Source organism: Poecilia latipinna, unplaced genomic scaffold, assembly GCF_001443285.1.
Source record: "Poecilia latipinna isolate Pla-1442-1.1 unplaced genomic scaffold, P_latipinna-1.0 Scaffold1002, whole genome shotgun sequence".
Lineage (NCBI taxonomy): Eukaryota > Metazoa > Chordata > Actinopteri > Cyprinodontiformes > Poeciliidae > Poecilia > Poecilia latipinna.
The window spans coordinates 194,564-216,840 of NW_015113618.1; the positions used below are offsets into that span (position 1 = coordinate 194,564).

A 22,277-nucleotide genomic window follows, 5' to 3' on the forward strand; every position below is an offset into this window, starting at 1 on the left:
CCCTCCCCCCCCCCCCCCCTTTTTTGCCAATCTTAATTTTTTAAAAAAAAAAAAAAAAATTAAATTTTTTTTTTTTTTTTTTTTTTTTTTTGTAATTTACGCTTTGCTCTTTTAAATTGACCAGAAAGCTGGGGAACTCTTCATCAGTAATCGGTAAAGTTTCCGCAGCCTTTTCCCCTTGATTGGAGATGTGACATAACGCCGAGGCCTTTCCTGCTGAAAAAGGGGAAAGACAAGAAAACATGTCATCCAAGGAAAGCAGAAGTGTGTGTCACTCTTGTCACCTCTGCAAGTACTGCCCTTCACAATCACAGTCATCTAATCGCTCACTGGACAGCGGCAGGTTCTTCTTCTTCTGCAACATTTCACAAGGTTGAATCATAAAGAAATCCAACGTTGGGAGGACTTCAAGGTTGCTGTCTTGCGAAGCATTTCTGTGATGATTTGGCCATATGCTTTGAACAATTATTGTTAATATGTAGTTGTTATATATTAATAATTGGATAATTAAGACCAGTTTCATTTTTGTAGTTGAAATTTTTTGCATTTCAATTAGTTCATGAAGTCGGGAGGTTTCTGGACCATTTGGATCATGAACAGAATTGCACCTTTCTTAACAGCAGGCATATGGTGCTTTTCCAGATATTCACCTTTTGATTTCATTTCTTGCTTGCAACAAATTTCAAGCTTCATGTCCTCTGACCACAGCACATGCTTCTGGTTCAAGTTTCTGACGTCTCTTTCTGGGTGTTGTGATGTAATTTCCTGTCCTACTTGGTGACGTACCATCTTATGTAGCTTTTCTTTTTTTTTTTTTTTTTGTTTGGTGTTTTATTGTAACTGAACACAAACCGTCCCACCTTTTTCTCCGTCGTGCTCAGAAATGTGCACAGCGTAAGAGAGTGTATGTCATTGCCTTCTTGCAGAGTTGTTCACCACTTTTAGCAGCTGGTAGTCGTTGAAGCTATCACCAGAATCAGCCGAGGTCAAAAGTGAACTTGAATGAATAACCTCTCTCCCTTATCAAACCACCCACCCACAAAAAAAAAAAAAAAAAATGCTTTTCAGCAGTATAAATTTCCCTTTGAGCTCAGTATAATATCCACGTAATTTTCATTTCCCCCCGTCAGGTTGATGTGGTTCATTTGAGCTGCTCTGAAACATGTCAGTCTGCAGCCTGATCCGACACACCCTCAGCGCCTTACAGCAAAGAAAGCAGTCATTCTTTTAGTCGGCTCAAGCCGAATTTAAGGTGCTTTCATTTAATCTTGGAAAAACAGAGGTTAGGGTGCAAATTATAGTACAACTTAGCATTACAAAAATACCACCTAATGCAGAAGGAATCCGAGGAAGTAGGCGAGAAAATTTGCTGAAACCTTGGTGGCCAAAAAAGGGAACCGTGTGCTGCTTTATGAAGCATGCAAACCAGGTGGGACAAGCTGAAGAGAAGCAAGTAAAACTGACAAAACACATGGGTTTATTTTAAGAAATCCTCATAAGGACTCTAGCACTATGCATAAGACACACAGTGGAAAATGTACATAAACATCTCAAATCGAGTTCAGACTGCAGTTTGGTTTTGGCCCATCCTTTATCTGCCTTCATTTCATACCAAGCATTTCAGATTTCATCTCTTCCATTCCTGAAGCCAATCTCAGCTGTCGTTGGGGGGGAAAAAAGGAAGATTTGTGGAAGATCGTTCATACATATATGGTCATTTAATGACTTATCTGAATTCATTTTAGAGGTTTTTACATTTCATTTTTTTAAATTTTGTGTTCAGTATTAAAAAAAAATAAATAAATAAATAAATAAATAAAAATATCCGAAATGGTTTTGGCTTTACATCTACAATTAAAATGAATCTGTTTAGATGCCCCGACTGTCTCTAGCCAGTTTTGGTTTCTGGAATGTTAAAATTGTTTAATAATATGAATAAAATGTGATTTATCTAGAGACTGATGCCTGGCCTGTACATGCACTTAACCAAACAATAAAGATTGTTTGGTTAAGTGCATGTACTTTCATGTCATGTGCATTAAAGGAAGGGTCCACTTGTAAATGAAATAAGCAAAGAATGATTTGTTGCCTGGCCAGACTCTGTGGTGCATTAGCACAATCTGTCTTGAGTTCAGCGGATTGTGTGGTGGAGAAAGCATTCATTTGTATTTTAACTATATATTTTTTTTATCATGTTGAAGTGAGATTTCGTTCTTTTTTTTTTTTTTTTTTTTAACTGTTGCAGTTCTCTGGAACCCCAAAATAACTAATTTATTTTGTAGCATAGTGCAGTAACACATAATGTTCGTACTCTGTTGAATTTGTCTCATGCTTCCCACCAACCTGTCCCTTTAAACAACCTGATATACGGCTGAGTAAAGCGATCAGCGTCATAAATCAGCAGGTTGAGGAGGCCGGAAACCAACGGACAGCTTAGACACGTGGACCAGGCACAGCCAAGACTCGCTGCTCTCATGCCACCATCCCTCCCTCCCTCGCTCTGCCTGCGTTAGTGTGTGTGTGCGTGTGTGTGTCAGGGTGTATCGGCCCATATTTATGACTACTTCTGAAGGCTGACTACTGTGTGCTCTCCCATGAGCCAGTATGTGTATCCAGTGTTGTCTCTCTGCCAGATCGTCCCCTCTTCTCTCTGTTGTTCGGCTTTTTACAAGGCCTCCGAGTTATGAATGTGCGGACCTCCCTCCCTCTCTGGCCCCTTTAATAATTTCTCACTCTGCCACTCAGCCTTTGTGCAGGCAGAGCATTAAGCTTTTAGTCTTTTTTTTGTGTGTGCGTGTGTGTGTGATTGCTTTTCTCTTCCACAACAGCAGCAAACTTGCACTTAACCAGAGGTTTCCTAATGAGTGTGACCCTGTTATGACCACCTGTTCTGGACCACAGAGGAATGTGCTGAAGGCAAACACTGTGTTGTCTGACATGATTAACACGTTCGGTTGGGGAGCCGAGAGCTTGACAGGAAGCTGCTGGTCTGAACCGTGTTTGTGAAGGTTTGACGGACTGTTTATCTGCAAACAGGGATCTTTGAGATCCTGACATCCTTGGCAAATTATTGAGCATTTTTGCGTGTTTTAGTGTTAGAATAATCTATAGCAGAAAATAAATCAGGTCTATCATCTGATTTAAAAAAGAAAAATACAGAATACCAATATTAAGAAATGTAAAAACAATTCTATGTTGATTTGTCATTGTAATGCAGAATAATCTGGATTATCTTACTGACAGAGATCACCAGCTTTTCATCCAAAATGTCCTGGTATTTCAATCAGCTTGTGATGCCCCAATCAAGGTTTCCCAGGTCTTAGGAAAAGAAAATGCCCACAGCATCACACATCCTCCACTTTACTTAAGAGCTGTTATGATTGGATTTCGCACGTTTAACGCCAACGTGCAAAGTCTGTTTCTGAATCCATGCAAGTTTCATCTGACCAAGATGAGCAGGTGTTTTCCTGATCCACGTCCAGAATCTCAAAACAGGATGTTGAAAACAGGAAGTTAAATGGGTTTTATTTACAACGACTGAATATCCATATGTGAGATTTTTCTGACTGGATCAATTCAGCGCTCGTATTTAGGGTTACCAGTAATTGTGGAGGGTTGTTTGTTAAGAAGACAGTAAAAGAAGACTGCAGATGCAGTTATACAGTTATTGCAGGTTAATCAGCAAAATTATTTCATTCTTATTCCTCCCCCTTCCTCTGCTCCTCGTTTCTCGCTGCTTCATTGGCAACACTTGCCCATGAACTGAGGGATAATTCCCATTTTTCCTCGCTCAGCCACTGAATCAAATCTAATTTCTCTCAGGTCCACTCTTGCTAATTCAGCGTTAATAGTTTCGTCTCATCCCTGCATATCTCATGTCTCTCTGCAGCTCTTTGACTCAAAATGAAATTCAAGAGTAATTTTAAAATCTCCCCCTGAATCAAATCTAATTTTTCTCACTGTCTCCCACTCTAATGCGTATTTAAGAAGATCCAATGCCGGCATTTCATCTCGGGTGATCCCTTCCTCTCCATCTCTCACTCGTCTGTGACTCTCCGTAAATGGTGAGAGCGAGAGCAGCGGAGGAATCCTCGGGATAATGTGACAGAATAAAGTCGTTGGGAAAGGATTTTTTTTTTTTTTTTTTTTTCTAAAACACAGTATGGATATAAATCGTTCTGGTTATTCTCATATTATCATTCTGTGGGTTCGGTTCTGCAAATTGCATTTGTCCACACTCGTCTTTTCCATCAGACAATCTCATTTCGGCTTTGACACACTTTATCTCTCGTGTTCCTTCCCTTCTCTGCGAAGCTGCGAGATGTCTGGTCAGAAAAAATCTTCCCTCGTATCAAAAGGTCTCGAGGGTTCAGGCAAAAAGAAGAAGGTCAGCTTGAACAAAGTGGGGAGAGGGTTGAGAGCAGAGCAGTGATCATACCAGAGGAAGAGGGAGGCAGAGGCACCGAAAGGGCAGGAACCATTTCATCCTTCATTTCCCATTGGAAATATGTTTTAATAATCCATCACTGTGCGAGTAGCTCCAGCTTTTAGCTTTTTGCTAGAGATGTCAAGAAAAGTGGCTCCATGGACTTTAAAACCTAAAACTTCCTAGTTCTTTCTCACAACTTAATACATTATTTCAAATTAAATGAACTAGTGTGAAATTATGGTCCTGAGATAAAATGTGATTTCACCTCAGGGTTTCTTACGCATCACTTCAAGAGCTTGAAAGGTATCTATAATTGTGTGCTGCATGTTTTCCCTTCTCTGTCTTAAAATGTGAAAATATTTCACTGGGCCTAAAATCTCTGGTCTCTAATTCTTCAAAAAGGAGCAAACAAAAGTCACTCAGGTGCAAATAAAAGAAAAATACAGAATACTGTAGAATACATTAAACAAAAACAGAAAAACTCATTCATAATCAGATTTGTTGGAGAAAACAATTGCTACACATTGCAAAACGTTATTAAAGATGCAAAGCAAATGCACGCAAATACATCACTAGTCATGCAAAAAAAAAAAATAGGACACTGAAATTTTCGGTTCTTTATTAAAAAAATGGTTACATATTTATGCCTGATTTCCTATTTTTAACTCTAGAAAAGAAAATCTTAAACCAGACACATTTCTGATGACTTAATATCCCAGAAAAAGCAATTATCTACAATATGCCACATCTAAAGAAAGGAAAACACAATGGAATGACATGAACACTCCGCTTTTCACAAAAAAGCCTTAAAGTACCAAGACTTTTCAAAAGATACGCAGAATTACACAGAAGTTTACAAAACAAAGCATTTAAGTCAGAGCATACAGCTCTGGAAAAAATTAAGAGGCCATTACACTGAACCCCATTGAAAACCTCATATTTATTCCACCAAATACTGATTTCTTAACTCTTGCTGAGTTTAAAATATTAGTGTTTCTAAATGAATATGAACTTTTCTTTGCATTATTTGACGTCTGGAAGCACTGAATCGTTTTCATTATTTTGACCGTTTCTCATTTTCTGCAAATAAATCCTACATTTTTGCCTGGAATTTCAGAGACATGTTATCAATAGTTCATGGAATAAAAGAACAATGTTCATTTTACTCAAACAAACTAATGAAGAGGGGAAACTGGAGAAGCTCCGGACAGCCACAGAGAAAACCAAGCAAACTCCACACAGAGAGGCCCTGACAAAAGAGCAAACTACCAAGCCTCTTTAATTTTCAACAAGAATGAAATAAATAAATAAATAAATAAAAATAAGAAAACACAAAGTGCTGACCCCGTTTGAAGCCGTGTCATGGCAAGCAGCAATCTGCATTCTTTCATTAACATTCATTGATTCATTACTTCTCTTGTTCAGTTTCTGTTCCTTTGCCCTGCGTTGCCTATCACCCTCCAAAAACATTAAAATTCAATCACTACAAGCACAATTTTCTCCCCCTCAGGGATTCCATTAAGTGTCATGCAACAACAGTGGAAGGTACTCCAATCAATGGCCTTGTTCCTCCAGCGTCGGCCCGCAGCTTGTAATTTGCATGATATTCGACACGTTAGCAGAGAGTCTCCCTCAGTTTCCGTCATTCACCACGGCAAAATACAATTCCGTGTCATCATCATGCTCCTATTGCACTTCATAACAGAAAAGCATATAGTGTATATATTCGAAGGTGTGACATGGGCACACGGGAAGGGAAATTGTACTGAAAGCATGCATTTTGACACACGGACGAGAAGTTTTTCACAGAAAATGAATTCGGCTTCATGTCGCCACAACCTGCTCTGGTTCCCCTCTGCTCCTGCGAGTCTCTGACGGTGACTAGAAAATGGTTTATTTGTGTTTGTTCTGCAAATATTTAGCTGGTTTGTGAATGCTTCTGTTTCCAGTAAGAGTAAATATAGCTGACAGTTTTTAACTCGGGGCTTGGAGGGGGGAGGGGGGGTGCAAATAGTTGCAGTTACTATATAATTCATTTAATGCCCAGCAAAACCACAAATTCAGAGCTTTGCTGCTAGTTTCCAGTAGATGTGAGGGAAACTGAAAATATAGCAGCCTATTGATGTCCTTGATGCAAATTCTTCACAGCACTGTTGCGTCCCAGTAGTTCACTTAAAGTTTTTGAAATGCTGTGTAACAAATGCTGTAGGCAACCTGTGAAAAAGAGATCAAATAAAACTTTGAGTAACCATGAAAAATGTAGATTTATAATCAAAATCCAAAAAAAACAAAATAACACAACAATTCAAGAGAGCCCAGAAATAAATGTTGAAATCACAAAATACTTTTTGTGAGTATATACAAAACAACATACTTTTTTTTGTATATCCTTTCATCTATGCTTTTGTTCATATAGATAGTTATGTTTAGCCTGTTGTTTTGTCTTCAGATGTTTCTCTGTAAAGATTTTCTGTGTTTTGTCTGAGCAGCTTTAATGAAACCGTCTCAGGCTTTCCCAGCTTCATTCTCGGTCCGATCGCAGGGCTTTCGTCACATCGTGTCCACTTCTTGTCCCTCTTGTCCGTCTTTGATTGTCATCTATAGAAGCAGACGGATGCTGCTTTTTTTTTTTTTTGTCCACCATCCTTCAAAATCTAAGAAATGTTGTTGTTGTTTTTTCCCCTCTCTGTTGCGATAAAGAAATGCTTTTAATGTTTTATAAAATTAGCTACAATCAGCATGATTACCCCAACTTTCTTTAAATCCTCTTCTTTTTTTTTTGTTTGTCCTACAAAAGGAGCGGTTTGCCTTTGTCTTTAATCAGAAAGCTATTGTTTCAAAATGAGCTGCTGATTTCCGCTACTGTTATTAATTCAGGCTTCATGCAGGCCAAGGCTGAGGAGGAAGCTTGGCAGGCATAGCAACAGTAGCTGGGGGAGGAAGGGGCCTTGTAAGCATTAGATCCGCAACCCGCCGTCCTCTGTCTTTCTCCTCTGTGTATCAGGTGAAGGGCAGTGAAAGGGTGCAGCAGCCAAGTGCCTCGATGCACCATCGACTGGCTCGCTGTGGCAACCTGCAGAATACCACCACCACCACCACCTCCTCCTCCCCCTCTCCTTCCCTCCTGTCCTCCATCCTTCCTCCGTCTCCCATCCCCCCGCTCCAACAGCGCCGGGGAGGAGGCGGTAACGAGGGGGAGAGGCATGGGAAGAAAGGCTGGCAGGGTGAGAGAGGCGGGGGGCCGAGGGGGGAGGGGGGGGAGGGGGCGATCGAGCTACCGCACCACACGGAGAGAAAGGCTACGAGCGGGAATAAACAGAGATAAAGATCCTCCCTTTCCCTGCGCACCCTGACAATGACACTAGGAGACTCATTACGAAGCAATGAGGCATAAAACGCAGAGCTACCCGTGCCATTCATCCAGCTAAGCACGACACTCGGTCACTAACACGCCGCGGTCGCATTCATCGTGGAGAGAATGGCTGCGGCTCGGTGAAATAAGACACAACACTCCGGCCGCATGCTGCAGAAACAGACTGATGACATGAAGTCAGTTAAGCATCAGGTCTCTTAATTTTTGTTACAATGTGACAAAAGGTGAAATCTTTTAGCGTTCAGAATTTAAAGCGTCGCCACGTGACTGTGTGGCAGTGGATGCGTAAATGAACTAGCTGTGCTCTATATATCTTTTTTTATTGGTATTAATATTCTTTGTAAGCATTAATACATTAAAATGACATAAATATGTCATGTAATATTGTCATATGATTGAACTGATGGTCTTGGAGAGAATATCTTCTTTAAAACCATGCAGACTTTTGATTAAAGGTTTCAGATTATTGTGATTTCAGCCTAAAAGTTAAATGTAAAACATCTTCTCAGAAACTTTGGGATTGGATTTAGCCTTTATTTACAATATATTCTAAACACCCTTCTAGATTCGTGTCATGATTAACTATTCTAGACAGCTCAGTTAGAGTCAGCTATATAAGCTACAAGGTTTAGCTTGGGAGAAAAACTTATATGAACCTTAATTACAGCAAAACTTTACTGTCACATTAGAGGAAGTGATAGTTCCTCACTGAGACCTCCAAGGTAAACACACTACTGTCGATAACGCTGTCGATAACGCTGCTTTCTCATGCTTATTTTGATGTAATGATAAATTATTAATGTTGTTGCATTTTGCCAGATGTAAAGGAATGAATCACACCCGATTGTGTTGAGCTGATTTCACGGTGAAAGACATTTTTTTTTCTTTTGCCAATTCATGCTCTCGTTAAGCAACAAACATTGGCTGGATAGTGGCTTCTTACGTTTCATAGTTTATTCTCATAGATGAGTTTATTTTTCTTTGCCGTTCAATATTTTCTGACGCAATATAGTACAAAAAATAATCATCAAAAGTTCTGAATTTAATGTTCATTTGATTCAACTGAATGTTATTTTCTAAAGGGTTCATGTTACGTCCTGTTTGTTCTGATTCCTGTTTGGGTCGGGTCATTTTTATGGAGATAATCTGACTTCTGATCCAACCACAGTGACTCCAAAATACTTCCTATAGGTACACGTAATTCATTTATTTAAATAAAGATAACCATATATACTTATAGCAGAATATGAGTACGATGCAAAAAATAAATTAATTCTTAAGTTATCAAAGTACAAAATATACTCTAGGTTGCGGTATTATTTTACTCAAAGCAGAACTCTTAGGTAAGAAATATTAAAGATGTGAAATCATCTGGCCTCAACCAGACTTGTGAAGTTCGTGGCTCTGTCCTTGGTCTTGGTTGGGTCAGCCCAGCTGCTGAATTAGAGTCGGGTTTGTCAGAAAATACAGACCTCACAAAGGTTTTCCAAAAGTATAACTCTTTATCCGGAGGCTGCATGGGGAGAAATGAACTTCCTTTTGAAAGAAATAGACTTTCATCATTTGCATGTTTTTTTTTATTAATCTAAAGCACAAATACGGGTAGATGAAAACTATCTCTGAACATTATTCCAGAAGCCCTGGTTCTTGTATATGTTTCCTGTGGCAAACTTTAGTCTGGCCTTCATGTTTCACTCGGAGAACAAAGGTTTCCTCTTTTTATTCCTCCTACAGAAGCTCAAATTGTTCAGTCCCTTTCTGATTGTTCAGTTATAGGCTTTCACATCGACACCATCCAGAGCCTGCTGTCGGTCCCATGACGACGTCCGGGTTTCCTTTTAGCATCTTGTGGTCGACTCTCAGGCTGAGCTAGCTTGGACTGCCAGATCTGGGCATGTTGGAAGATGATGTACCGCTTTAAATCCCTCTCCAGACCAGACTACTACAATCTTCCTTCTGTCGGCCTCACACAGCACTTTAGATTGCCACTCACACCAAGTGTCACTTATCCCTCTTCAAGTGGAACACCTTGTAATTGGTGGTATTTGATATTTATGTTCTAGCTCGCAGCCATGTGCTACTTTTATCATTTTCTCCTCAAACAATCCAAAATACCATTTCATTTCCTCCAATCAGCCCCCAGACACGCGCCGATGATGAGATGGAAAACAGCATGCTGTAAAGCTACCAGCTAATTAGCATTACTCCCCCCTTTTCTTCGGTCTTCCAAACAGGGCCCCTTCTCTCTCCTCCTACCAGCCTCCACTGCTGCGTTGTTGCTGCGGGAGTCTGCCCGAGAGACGGATGGTTCAGCCCTAATCACACCATGCAGAGCACGATCAGAATGGCTGTAGGCCGCTCTTAACATTTCCACCAGATGATCACGCTAACACACGCCGTAAACACGAGCTTGCAGTGGAGAAAATCTGCTCCTGCCTCCCCTCTCTCTGCCCAGGGCCCGGCAAACAACAACCCGCCTCTCGCTGTCACCTTGGAAGGATTTGCTGGGATGCGGCTACGTCCTGAGGGCCGAGGGAGATGGTAGCTGTCCCACTCCTCACTTCCCTGCCTCACACGGGTCCTTCCCACCGTTTCTCCAAGCTGCTCTGGCCTCCAGCTGCTTTAGCAGGGCACGGAGCAGCCAGAGGCGAGGTCGCTCTCGTATCGGCGTCCTCTCATGTGGGCAACTTCAAGGTTCCTCCAAGGCAAGCTTTCAGCCAGAGCTGCACCGGGATGCACAGAGAAATACTAAACAAATTGGTTTACGAGCAAGGCTTTTCTTTCGCACCCAAAAAAAACAACAAAAAAAAAAAAAAACGATGTTCGGTTTGAGTTTTTCCAAAAGACGTTAATCAAATTGAAACAAAATGCTGCAATTAAAAATTCACTTAGGTTCAAATCTGCTGCTTCTTTCAAGTCAGATTTATTCCAGTTCAGTTCGTCTTAAATCTGCTCGTGTGTCGGATTCAGTAACTAAAGGTGGCAGTTTGTAAAATAAAGCAGAAGAAATGAATATTTTAGGAGAAAGCAGGCCACAATTCAACATTTTCCTCCCTGATGCAGAGAAATCAATAAGCAGGAAGCAGAACAGCCATTATTATAATTTGTATTTTTCATATTTATTGCATGGTTTAATATTCTCCAGGGGATTTCAGCTGTAACAGCTATTAATAACGTAATATGAACAATTGGCATTCATCATTGATGCCAGATGTGGATTCTGGCAGGAAGATTGGACTTGACAGTTGTAGGAAAAACAAAGTGTTTGGCTCTTTAAGTCGTTTGATGCCGTATATTTTGTACATCAAACTTGGGTTTTCAAGTGTGGTTCAGTTTTCATGCCGTTTCAGTTTTCGTAAGAGCTTCCAAAATGAAGAAAGTGGTATCCATTGATTTAATGGGTTCTAAATTAAGAAAATATTAAGTCATTTTCAAATGGGTGAAATGTTTCTGTGTACTGCTTGGTAAATCCTTGTGTTGTTAGCCAGCATATCAGCAGCTGGTACCACTTTTATTGTTTCGATCTTTAGACAAAAGGATCCTCATAATTGGACCGTTGTCTCTTTAAAGAAACCCTTGTCATCATCTTGTCATCATATGCCAGGATAACATTACTCACGGCTGAATGAAACCTGAGAACTAATTTAGTAATTTCCAGGGTAAATAGGTGGCAATATTTTTTATTTATTTAGACGTTTCTGAGTTAAGAAGTCTAAACACAAATCCACTGCTTTAAATATCTGCTGCTCTGTTTTGGTCGGTCACATAAAACCCCAGTAAGACACTTTGACATTTGTGGTTCTAATGTGAACGAGTGCATCCCAGGATTATAAATACATTTATAAGCCACAGTAAATGTTAGCATTAGGAAGAGCCGACATGTGGTAAACTTTGTGAAGTGTGGAATTGGTCCAGTAGAAAAGCAATCAATGACTCCAGTCAGGGTTTTCACTGGCGCTACATCCAAACTCTGAACATTTGTTTGTTTCCTACAGTCATAAGTCTGAACTGTAATATGAAAAGTTCATTTCAATTGAAATCTTGTCAGTTTTGTTTATTTATATAACACCTTTCCCCCCCACCAAAAAAAAACAAAACCTGTGGCATTGTCCTACCCACGCTCACTCTTTGTCCCTCCTCGGGTTGGTCGGGGTCGGTTCACCCGCCTCGTGTTGACCTGTTGACCGGCTCATGAGATGAAACCATGTGTCAGCCCCACCGCCGGGCTCCACATCACCCCTCTCAGCTGCTGTTCCTGTCTCTCCTCCAGCCTCCCCGCTAACAACACACATGTCGGCTCCACCGCTCACTGCCAGATACATAATTATGCTGCTTTCCACTGGCACCGCTGACATCACAGGAGCAGCAGATGTAAAAACTGAAAATGACACGCTACTTTCTCGAACTGCATTGGGGGGAAGTGGCGTGGTGTGCGAGCCGTTTTTCAGCCCAAGCTGATGAGGACGTCTTGTTCTCGTGAGCTGAACAGGCAAAGTGTAACCCATTCAAATGTCAAAGCATCTTTCATGTGAAGATGACTTTACCAGAGTCGAAATCCCCGGCTCCTCAGTCCATTCCCCATTTTTAGATAATAAATATTAAATACTTTAAGTTTATGGCAGATTTTATTCTTTACTGTGGTCAGACTTTACAAATGTAGCCTGCAAAACCTGTAGTCTGACAAGTAAGAAAAGAGGAAAATAACACAAAAAAAACAGAAGGAAGAACACATTCACAGATGGAAGGAAGAGAGAAAGAAACTAATCAGAAATAAAAGGAAGGAAGGACAGGGTGGAAGGAGCTAAGCAAACAAAGACAGAAAGATACAAGAGAGACAGTGAGGAAAAAAATGACACAAGGCACAAAGGAAATAGGGAAGGAAAGGATACAAGTACAGAACAAAGGACAGAAAAGAAAATGATGAAGAAAGGGCGAGGAGACAAAACGTCAGAGGTCTGTTAGAAAACAGTGAACAAACAGCATCATGAATAACTGAACTCACAGGATAGGGATGAAGGTCAGACACAAGGGAGGCAAGAAGAGAGGATCCCTGGAACGACTGAGAAAAACAAACAGGACATGAAGAAGGATGCAGGAGAGAATGGGAGGGCACAAGGAACAAATGAAGGAATGGAAGACGAGAAAGAAAACAAGGAAGGAAGGACACAAAAAAGACACAAGAAGTGGAGGAAAAAGGAAGAAAGGACACAAGGAAGGATGGAAGGCCAGACGAAAGGACTCAACTTTAAAACGATGAGATGGGGAGTGGGAGGTCTGGAAATAAAACAGAAATTATTTCAATCAAATTCCAGATTTTCATAGACTCTTTTAATTGCATCTTATTTGACCACGTTCTAATAGTTTCCTGTATGAGGGAGGATCGACCCACGTCACGATCAACTCAAAAACCACTGACGCCGATTCCCAAACTGTGAGTCACTGAGCGGAGCAGCTCCCGCGCTCCAATGCTACCTGTCTTTGACGCACGCGCACACACACACACACACACACACAATAGATGCTCATCGACAGCACATCTCAGTGTGAGTCAGTGGGATGTAGGGCCACATCTTCCCCACCCTCTCTCCGAACGAGACGAGGCAGCCAGCATCACGAGCAGGCTGCGCAGTCTGACGTAAGCGGCAGGCTACTCAGAGCGTTTGAGCAAATCAGCCTCCCAGGAGAGTCATTTCACCCGTTAGTCATACACACCCATTAACCTCCACGTCATTACAAGCCTGATAAAAATAACGTCAATATCAGGACTGCGCCGTGAAACTTTAATTGTGTGCCAGGAGATTTATGCTCAGAGCTTTTGAGTTGCATTCAGAGCAGGAGACCATAAGTGCGACTCCATGAATCCAGCAGAATTGACTCTGTCACCTCTGCAGGTTAAACACATTAGTTACACGCCAACACACTCTGAAAAATCTCATTCTGCAGAGGCGCCTCTGCAGATTACATTTGGCTTTGATAACTTCTACCAAGATGAATTTGTGCATGCGTGAGTTCACCTCAGCACTGTTTCGTCAATCCTCGTATGCAACGATGGAAACCTCCTGCACTGCAGCTGGAACGTAGATTCACTGTAGTTTGTTTGCTGCAACATGTCAACTGGAAAAAATACACTTAAAGGGCTAAAAACATAAATTTTGCAACTGTTCCTTTTCAGTTCTTCTTAAGTTCACAGTGGTCATATTAATTGAGAATTATGTTAAAAATGGTTAAATAAAAAAAAGAGCAAACATTTGGCAGCCGAGAACGCTACCGAACATGGCCAAAGAAAATTGAGGTCATTTTGGCCACCCAAAAAATATACAAGTGATAGAAAAGTTCAGCTCGACTTAGAATTTATAAATTAAAGATTTATGTGATGTTTCTTTCTTGTGAGAAGGAGAAAATTGGGAGAATTGTTGTTTGAGACCAGCAGCTTTGAGCAAAACAACCCAGCACCCAACCAATTCATTTAAAATAGATCAATGGCAAGATCAGCCTGCTTGCAATTAAACGACTGTTGCTCACATAAAAAAAAACTGGTGTTCAAAGCACAACAACACTGGCATTGTTCAAGTAAAAGTTGCAAGTTCTGATCAGCATTGTGCCCAGGTGTGCACCAGCAATCGCGTTTTCCCCCCACAATTATCTGCTTAAATTAGCAATGCAGTGATTGATTGGGTTAGTCTCACTTTTCAACACATAATTAATTTGTATTTTACTTCGTAGGGTTTTACCACTTTACAGTAGCTCAAATGTTAAATGTTATTCAGAGAACATGTCATGCTACTCAAACTCTAGTCAGAAAGATGTAGCCTGTCTGCAGTTACACTTTTCACAACATGTGGTTAAGCTAAGTCTACACCACATGTGTGGTGCGTGAAGGGGAAGTTAAAGTAGTGGTATATGTACTCAGACACCAGCTGCAGACGAATCATCTTCCCTTCATTTTGTTCAAACATAAAGAAAAATTGGGTTACAGATCAAACTAAGCATGCAAGAGGATTATTTGCTTTGACTGGTTGTCGATTGAAGGCAACCTTCATACTTCGTCGGAGGATTTATTCTGACAGATGACATAAAAAATGTGACATGGGTGCATAAGAAAGCATTTATTTCACCTCGTAATGGTCGTGCTTGCAACAGCCTCTGCAGTCTGACTGCTAGTCCTGCCATAAACTCACCTGTTTGCCTCCAGGGAGCTCACAAACATTCCCCATAAAGATGTAGCACAAGCGATCATGGCATCTTTTTTCTGTGTCGCCAATCATGTGTTTCACATCCAAGACACACGTTGGAAACACCTTTTATGTCAAGAATGCAGTCTGTTCTCTTTTCACAGCCGTAGACAGTTTGAGACTTCAAGACGGTGCCGTCACAAACCCGTTAATTGTCGTGTGCGTTATCGGCATTCGTGACTTCAGAGAGATCAGACTGAACATCTCAAAACTTGTCTAACTTTATTCACATCCTGCAGAAGCAAGTCTATTTAAAAAGCTCAACTGCTGGGACTTTACCACGTGACGGTGAAATACTTTGTGGTGATGAGTCAACGGAACTGCAAAAGATGCCACTCCAAATAAAAAAAACAAGTGCTAATGACATTCATAGCCATGCAAAATATTTTAACAGGAAAATTTAATGTCAGTGAAGGTTAAGACACAGGATCCAGTGGATGACGTTTATTTGCTCTTTTTTTTTTTTTTATGAATGTTTGAAAGAGAGATGAACTGAGAGGAGGTCGTGGGGAAGCAGATGGGTGGCTGTCGGATTACTGGTGAACACAGGGCACCAAGCAGGGGGTGCTCACATGAGTCAGGAAGCTTTAGTGGACCTTTCAGGTTGACCCATAATGCTACTGCAAGTATCTACAAGACTCTTTACATGGGATACTGAAAGCAGCACACAATGCTTAAAGGACAAAGGGTTTTTTTAAATTTGAGGAAGTTATGGTGCACGTCACTGGTCCTTGTTTTTTTTTTTTCTGTTATGAATTCCAGTGTCTTTTGAGGGGATTATACTCGTCACTTAGTCATTTTAACAAACCGATAGACTGTCATAAAGGAACAATGTCAGATTTTAAGTCATCCTTCCCTCTTTTTTTTTTTTTACACTTTTGCTCTGCCTGAACAAACTGTAGTGACTAACTGCTTAGAAAGCAGCTTAGAAAGTTTAACACACATCTGCCATACTTGAATGATATGTATACCTTTTTTGTGATTTTGAAGAGTGGCAACATGAATTAGCCTGTGTGTGACAGGATATTTATACCCCAGGGAAACAAAGTCGTGAGTGACAATTAAAACTAAACACTTTATAAGCAACTTTGAACAATAAACTACTTGAGAAAAAAAATGTTTGAGTATGTTTATTGGGATATGAAAATTTAGTTTTAAAAGATTTCTTTGGGTGGAGTTTTGCGCCTCTGAATAACGATACTAACAGCTGGATTGTTTTTCTAAATTCTCAATACAACAAATTTATCTAATAGTTTTTCAGACATCAAACCAGATTGTTTGTCAATATATCAGGGCCATCATAGGTCCACAACATGTGCTAAGCAAAAACAAATTGTACTAAAATAACTAAATAATACCTCTGCTCTTCCTCGCAACATAAAAATACAGAAGGAGAAGTAGAGCTGCACATTTCTTTATGCCATGTTCAGTTGTTGCTGCTCCTGTGAAACTAGATGTATTTTATAGTCTTAAACTTGCAGAAATGTTTTATCTCACTGAAACCTTTAACTATCTTTAAAGGTTAAGGTTATGTAGAAACTCTTTCGCTTATTTATTTTCTCCAAAGCAAGAACTTTCATAATAGATTTCTCAGAATAGTGTCTGCAGCACTGGGTATGAATAGCACTTTTTAAAATGAAGCACTTCTCTTGAGATGCACAGTCTGCTTAGAAACGATATGAGTGATTTGGTTTCCAGGTATTTAGCTAATCCACTATGAAATAAAGAGATTGTTTTTAAAAAGCTATAAAACGTTGAGAGAATTCGCAGAAACCAGATTCTCCGATAGGAGCTTGTTGCTCTTAATTTCTGAAAGCAGATCAACTGCAAGAGGAACAACTTTAAAAAGTGTTCATGATGTGCTGTAAGGAAGACATATGTTGTCATTTTCATGCAGAACACTTGTTTTAATTTATGTAATTGTGATTAGGTTTTTTTTTAAATGAAATTTTTAGAAATTTCTGAGTAAATCGCGCTTTTATAAACCATTTTACATTTCAAAGACGGCGTCACAGCGAAAGGTCAAATGACATGGGCTGCTCCCGATTCTTAAGCCGTCTGAACAGTGTGTTGGCTTTACAACACTTTAAAGGCTGCCTCCTTTGTCTCACCCTCCACTTTACGCTACTGAAGCCATCATAAAAATGTCAGTGAGCTGTTTTTTAAATCCTGTAAAAAAAAAAAAAAAAAAAAAGAAAAGAAAAACCTGTGTGTTCTGCAGCAGTGACTCACTCGATTCGTCTTTGTAAAAGACAAGCTGCTTTGAGTCCCAGCTGAGGCAGTGAAAAAAGAGTGATGACAGTTTGGGAAGTCGGGTCACGAACAGCAACAACTGCAATGCACTGAAACTTCAGGCTGTCACTTTGTCAAGCAACAGACCCGGAAATTACAGTCAGAATATAATGAAAGTATGTTTGCATTCTCGTGTTACAAAAACTGTCTTGCTGATGACGTTTGCAATTATTTACTTTCTGGTCTTGATATATTCCGTCTGTGTATATGTGAGTCATTAGAATAAGAAAAAAATAAATAAAGGAACTGCCTGATTTCTGTGAACTACTCTAGTTTTACTCATTATTTGATATCCTTTGGAGAAAACGTATCATTTCAACATGTATCTCCACATGTGATCGGATTTGTAGCGATCTAGATGCAGGAACAGCTTTGTTTCTGTCGCGTAGAAAATGTTCATGTCATGATCAGATGTTCTCCCTCTCACACAATGCAGCAGCGTAATCAGAGCCCAGGATTCGCTGACGTTAGTTCATGAATATCGGCTCATGTAGATTTTCATATTTCTCTGGGCTGTGCGTGGATTTGATTCAAGATTACGTGTTTTTGTTTTTTATTTTCATTTCTTCTCCTGTCATTAAGTCACAATAAATATAAGGTGTAATTACTGTAAAGTCTGAATAATAAAAATCCTGGTAGCTTTTTGTTGCAGTTAAAGCTTTCCTTCAGCCTCCAAGATGAACAAGTTCAAGCCAAATGTTGAATGTTAAATTATTAGATGATTTAAAATGGACCTTTGTAGAGTTATTTTCTTGACCAAGAGCGTTTTTAGCTGCATCCGTAAGAGATGTGATTGTTTTGTTTTTTATGCGTTGCTTTTTGCTAGGGTGCTTTTTACCTTTTATTTTGCTTTTATGATGTGATGTGTGAAACACAGGTGAATATATTCTAATCTCCACACCCTGTTTCATTGCGTGGGGTTTAGATGCATTATTTGCTCATCTAAAGAAGAAGGTGCAGGCTAAAGTTTGAAGGCAAATCATAACCTAATGGTTAAAGGGTGAGAAGTAAAGTAATTCAGCAACTGGATGTCATTCAAATAGAACTTGATGATTTTGTAGCTGCACCTCTCACTTCCCCCTGCCTAAAATCTGTTTGATTCGTTATTTTCTTATTTGATATTTAGACAACTGTTAGTTAAAAAGACACCAGACGTGTTTGTTGGTCTCTGTGCGTCACCTGAAGTGATTCATTGATCAGTTTTTTCCCCAATTATCCAAACCCGTTCTGCTTGATCTGACGCAAAAGATGTCACACAGATGACATGTGGCAGGACTCAGCTGGAGAGGAGCCGACCGGCTCTGAGCTGAGCCACAGAACCGACCGAGCTCACGTCGCACGCCCACCGCTCAGGTAAATTCTCCTTGAGAGCACGTGTGGACATCAAATCCCATCCATGCCCAGTCCACGTGCCACATTTCTGCCTGTATAAACTCGCCGCGTGAGTCGTTTGGGTTCACGAGACGTCGTGGCTCTGCTGGGATATCAAATTAAAATATGATGTATGCGATCACAGCGGCTTTTAAGACCATTATGATAAAGATGAAGGGATCAGAGGGGTGGAGGAGTTTAACCCATGAAGAAACCTGACCGCTGTTACACACTGCGTAGTTCCTGGAAGCGCTGCGGTGTTTACCCTTTTACCCTTTTTGCCAAATTAATGCCCATGTGTCCTCTGTTCATCTCCAATTTAGGAGTGACGCAGCTGAAATAAGCAGACGCCGCATGTGTACCAGCCACTCTGAGCGCGCGCCGCGACCGCCGCGCACGAGCGCAGGGATACCTTGAACGGGTCTCACGTGTTTTTAAACTAAATGCGCCCTTCAGAGCTGGTTTTATTGCGCGAATAATCGAGCGGGATTGCGCCGCGGCCGCTCGTTTCTGGTGATATTTCACCGCCGCTTTGCGCCCCTTGCCTTATAAGGAAAGACAGTCGTGCCTTTCTGCTATAGGCCGAGCAACTACAGCCTGCAGGAAGCCGTGTGCGTTTTAACCCGTTCAATGCTGAATTTAATTTGGTTTTGTCTGTATGAAACAATGCAAGGCAGCTCCATTTGTTTTCATGCTCAAAGCCTATTTATATGGCGTACATCCATTTTTAGATGCACAACAGAACAAGACCCTCTGAGAGTCAAAGTCAAAGGTGGAAATCAGTTAAAGATAAGTGACTCTGACCTATAATTATCCCAATTGTGTGCTTATTTGAGTTGCGTGTTTGTGTCCTTTGGTCCCCAAAAAACGCAGACAATGATGACCTCTATCGACTTTTACTAAAACGGGAGCTTGACTTTAATAACCGCGGAGAAAATCCCCACCATGCGCGATGCTTTGTCTTTGTGTGACCTTGACTTATAGAGGATATGGAAATGTGTTCATTGTAATGCGCATCTCCCGGGCTGCGGCCGGACCGAGGATTTATGCGCATTATCACCGTGTTATCCACACCGCAGAGCTTCAGATGGGAGCATGTTTCTCTGTTTTTCTGGGATTAGACCAAGAACAGAGAAGGCCTCCAATCAATCAATGTCAAACACCCACCATGGCCCTGACGGTGGTTGGGCCTGTCCTCAACTCTCATGTAGAATGATCCCACGTTTGTGACTATTAAGTTTATTTTTCAGATAGGAAAAGAACCTGACAACACTATAAACGATTTGGGATTCAAATAATAAAAATATGTCAGACGGATCCAATGTTTTGACGTGACCTAACTCAGATTAACCAATTAAATAAAGAGGCCTAAATAAAGGCAGGTGATAAGTGCATTTAAGAATAATACAGTCACCATTCATAGCACTGTCCACAGCTGACATCCAGCCACAGAGCAAGGACTGGTGCTGCCTTCAGGGTCTGTTCTTAGATCGTATTTTATCGAACTTGTGCATGTTGTGATCTTGGATCCAACAGTTGCTTCTACAAATAAGAACTGTGAAAGAATGAAGACTTGTAGCCTCAAACACCCTTTAGTCTATTACTGTTGTATTTGATGCGCACAAGTTAATTACTAATAGTGACTTTCAAATGAAAGTATTTAAGAAGTTAATATTCTACTTGCATAGAAAACTCTGCATTTTCACTCAGCCAGGTTAGCTGGTCCTGGAGGATAAAGCTATTGTCTAATCTAAAAAGAGCCAAGACCAAAAACCTTCAGAATTAATGCGATGACTATTTTATAAACCTTTGAACTGCTGTCACATTTACACAAAAGCTTATCATTGTTTACAGAAGTAATTGAGGCTTCACACCTTTAATTATCTTCCTGTGTGAAATGGGTACCGAGAACCGAATATGTAAAGTATTTCCAGGCAGAGACAGAAGGCAATAAAACAGCGTACACATAAACCTCTATAACATTCTTGCTTTTTACACAGCTTTTCGTTTGTGTCAGACCATTACTCTCAGTGTTGGTAGCAATGTTGCCTTAGCAGGTCATGAGTTCAAATCCAACGAGTCTTTTTACATGGAGTTTGCGTGTTCTCCCTGCTTCTACATTGGTTCTCTCTGGGTATTCCATCTCTCTCTCACAGCCCAAAAACACCAGTTAGGTTTACTGGTGTCTCCAAGTTGCCCTGTGGTGAGTATGTCTGTGTCTCTCTCCCAATAGCCGCTGCGAATAAGTAGCAGACACCCACCAACAGTCCGGTAAAAATAAGTTGGTATCTAAAAGCGGATGGACCTCCTTCTACCTTTAATACCCATATTAAAATAACCATCTCATTCAATCATGACAAGAATTTAAAGGTCAATAAAATAAAATTATTATATTCTGAGGCTCCTTTTTTTTTTTCTTTTTTTTTTTTCTTCAAAAGTTGACTTTGATGTGAAATTGCAGATAGCTAACCAACTGCTGTGTGGGTTAAATAAGTCTGTGTTAAAGCAAGTGCTTTAAGTTTACACCCTGTTTGAAACTCTTATTTATAGTAGGAAAGGGAACAGATTTAAACAGCTGAAAAAATCTCCTACCACTTTCCAATGGTTTACTAGTCAGTATGTGCAGTAGAACAAAAACAATAGATATGAGAGACAACAAAACATTTGCACAATGAGAGTACAGGGACTGGCTACCAATAGCTGCTAGCTTTAGCGTTTGCTCTTCCTGTCCTATACTGTATTTGTGCTATTTGTCATTGACTTTACAGAACAGAGCTTCTATCTATCTATCTATCTATCTATCTATCTATCTATCTATCTATCTATCTATCTAGCAAGATAACTACAAGCTAACTAGGTATCTATCTAGCTGTTTAGCTGTCTGTCTAGAACGTTTTTGATTAATTGGATCAGTCTTTACATTTCTTTTAACTAGTTTATTTAGTTAATTATTTTGCTGTCCAATAGATATTTTATGGCCTTGAACTGATTTTCATATTCAGAAAATTCATTTGACTTAAAAACGTAAAAAAAAAACAAAAAAAAAACAGCAAAAACTTTAAAGAAATTAATCTTTCATAGCCTAAACCGTCTCTCTCGCCAGATGTCTGAATTCGTGGTTTCTCTTTTTCCCCACAGCCCCCGAAAGCAGCACAGCGATCAAACCCCACCCCCAGTCACCGCCCCCGTGGTGAAACGTCACATCCACGGCTATTTGCATGAAGTGTTTTCGTGCTGCAGCTCCAACTCGCCTGCAGAGCGAGAGTCTCCGAGGGCTGAAAGCGAGGCAAGAGTCGTAGCGAAAGCAGGAGGAGGCGGAGGAGGAGGGGGATCCTTCACATCAGAGAAGAAGCAGGAGGGGGAAAAGGGGACATAATAAAGCGAGCCCTGACAGAATAGATCAGGTGTCCGCGGTAAGAGAAACCGGAGAGTCGCCTCTCTTGCGCTGGAAAATGGAGCTACCCGCCGCTGGAGAGCACGTATTTGCGGTGGAGAGCATCGAGAAGAAGCGCAGCAGAAAGGTTCGCTTTTTACGCACATGCATGCGTAAATGGGACTGACTGATCTCCTCTTTTTTCTA

At 40.5% G+C, this 22,277-nt stretch overlaps 1 protein-coding gene across 4 annotated transcripts in view; it reads left to right on the forward strand.

Moving 5' to 3' along the window:
• Positions 1–22,277, forward strand: part of LOC106958633 (E3 SUMO-protein ligase CBX4) — a 94,587-nt gene that overhangs the window by 65,448 nt on the left and 6,862 nt on the right. For 3 of the 4 annotated variants that reach the window (XM_015050616.1, XM_015050617.1, XM_015050618.1), the window contains one exon: positions 21,836–22,218. In XM_015050616.1, the coding sequence (XP_014906102.1) occupies positions 22,150–22,218 (69 nt within the window). In that variant the 5' untranslated portion in view covers positions 21,836–22,149. Of the gene's footprint in view, positions 1–18,596; positions 18,680–21,835; positions 22,219–22,277 lie in introns of those variants that run through there. The other variant, XM_015050619.1, reaches the window with a different exon arrangement.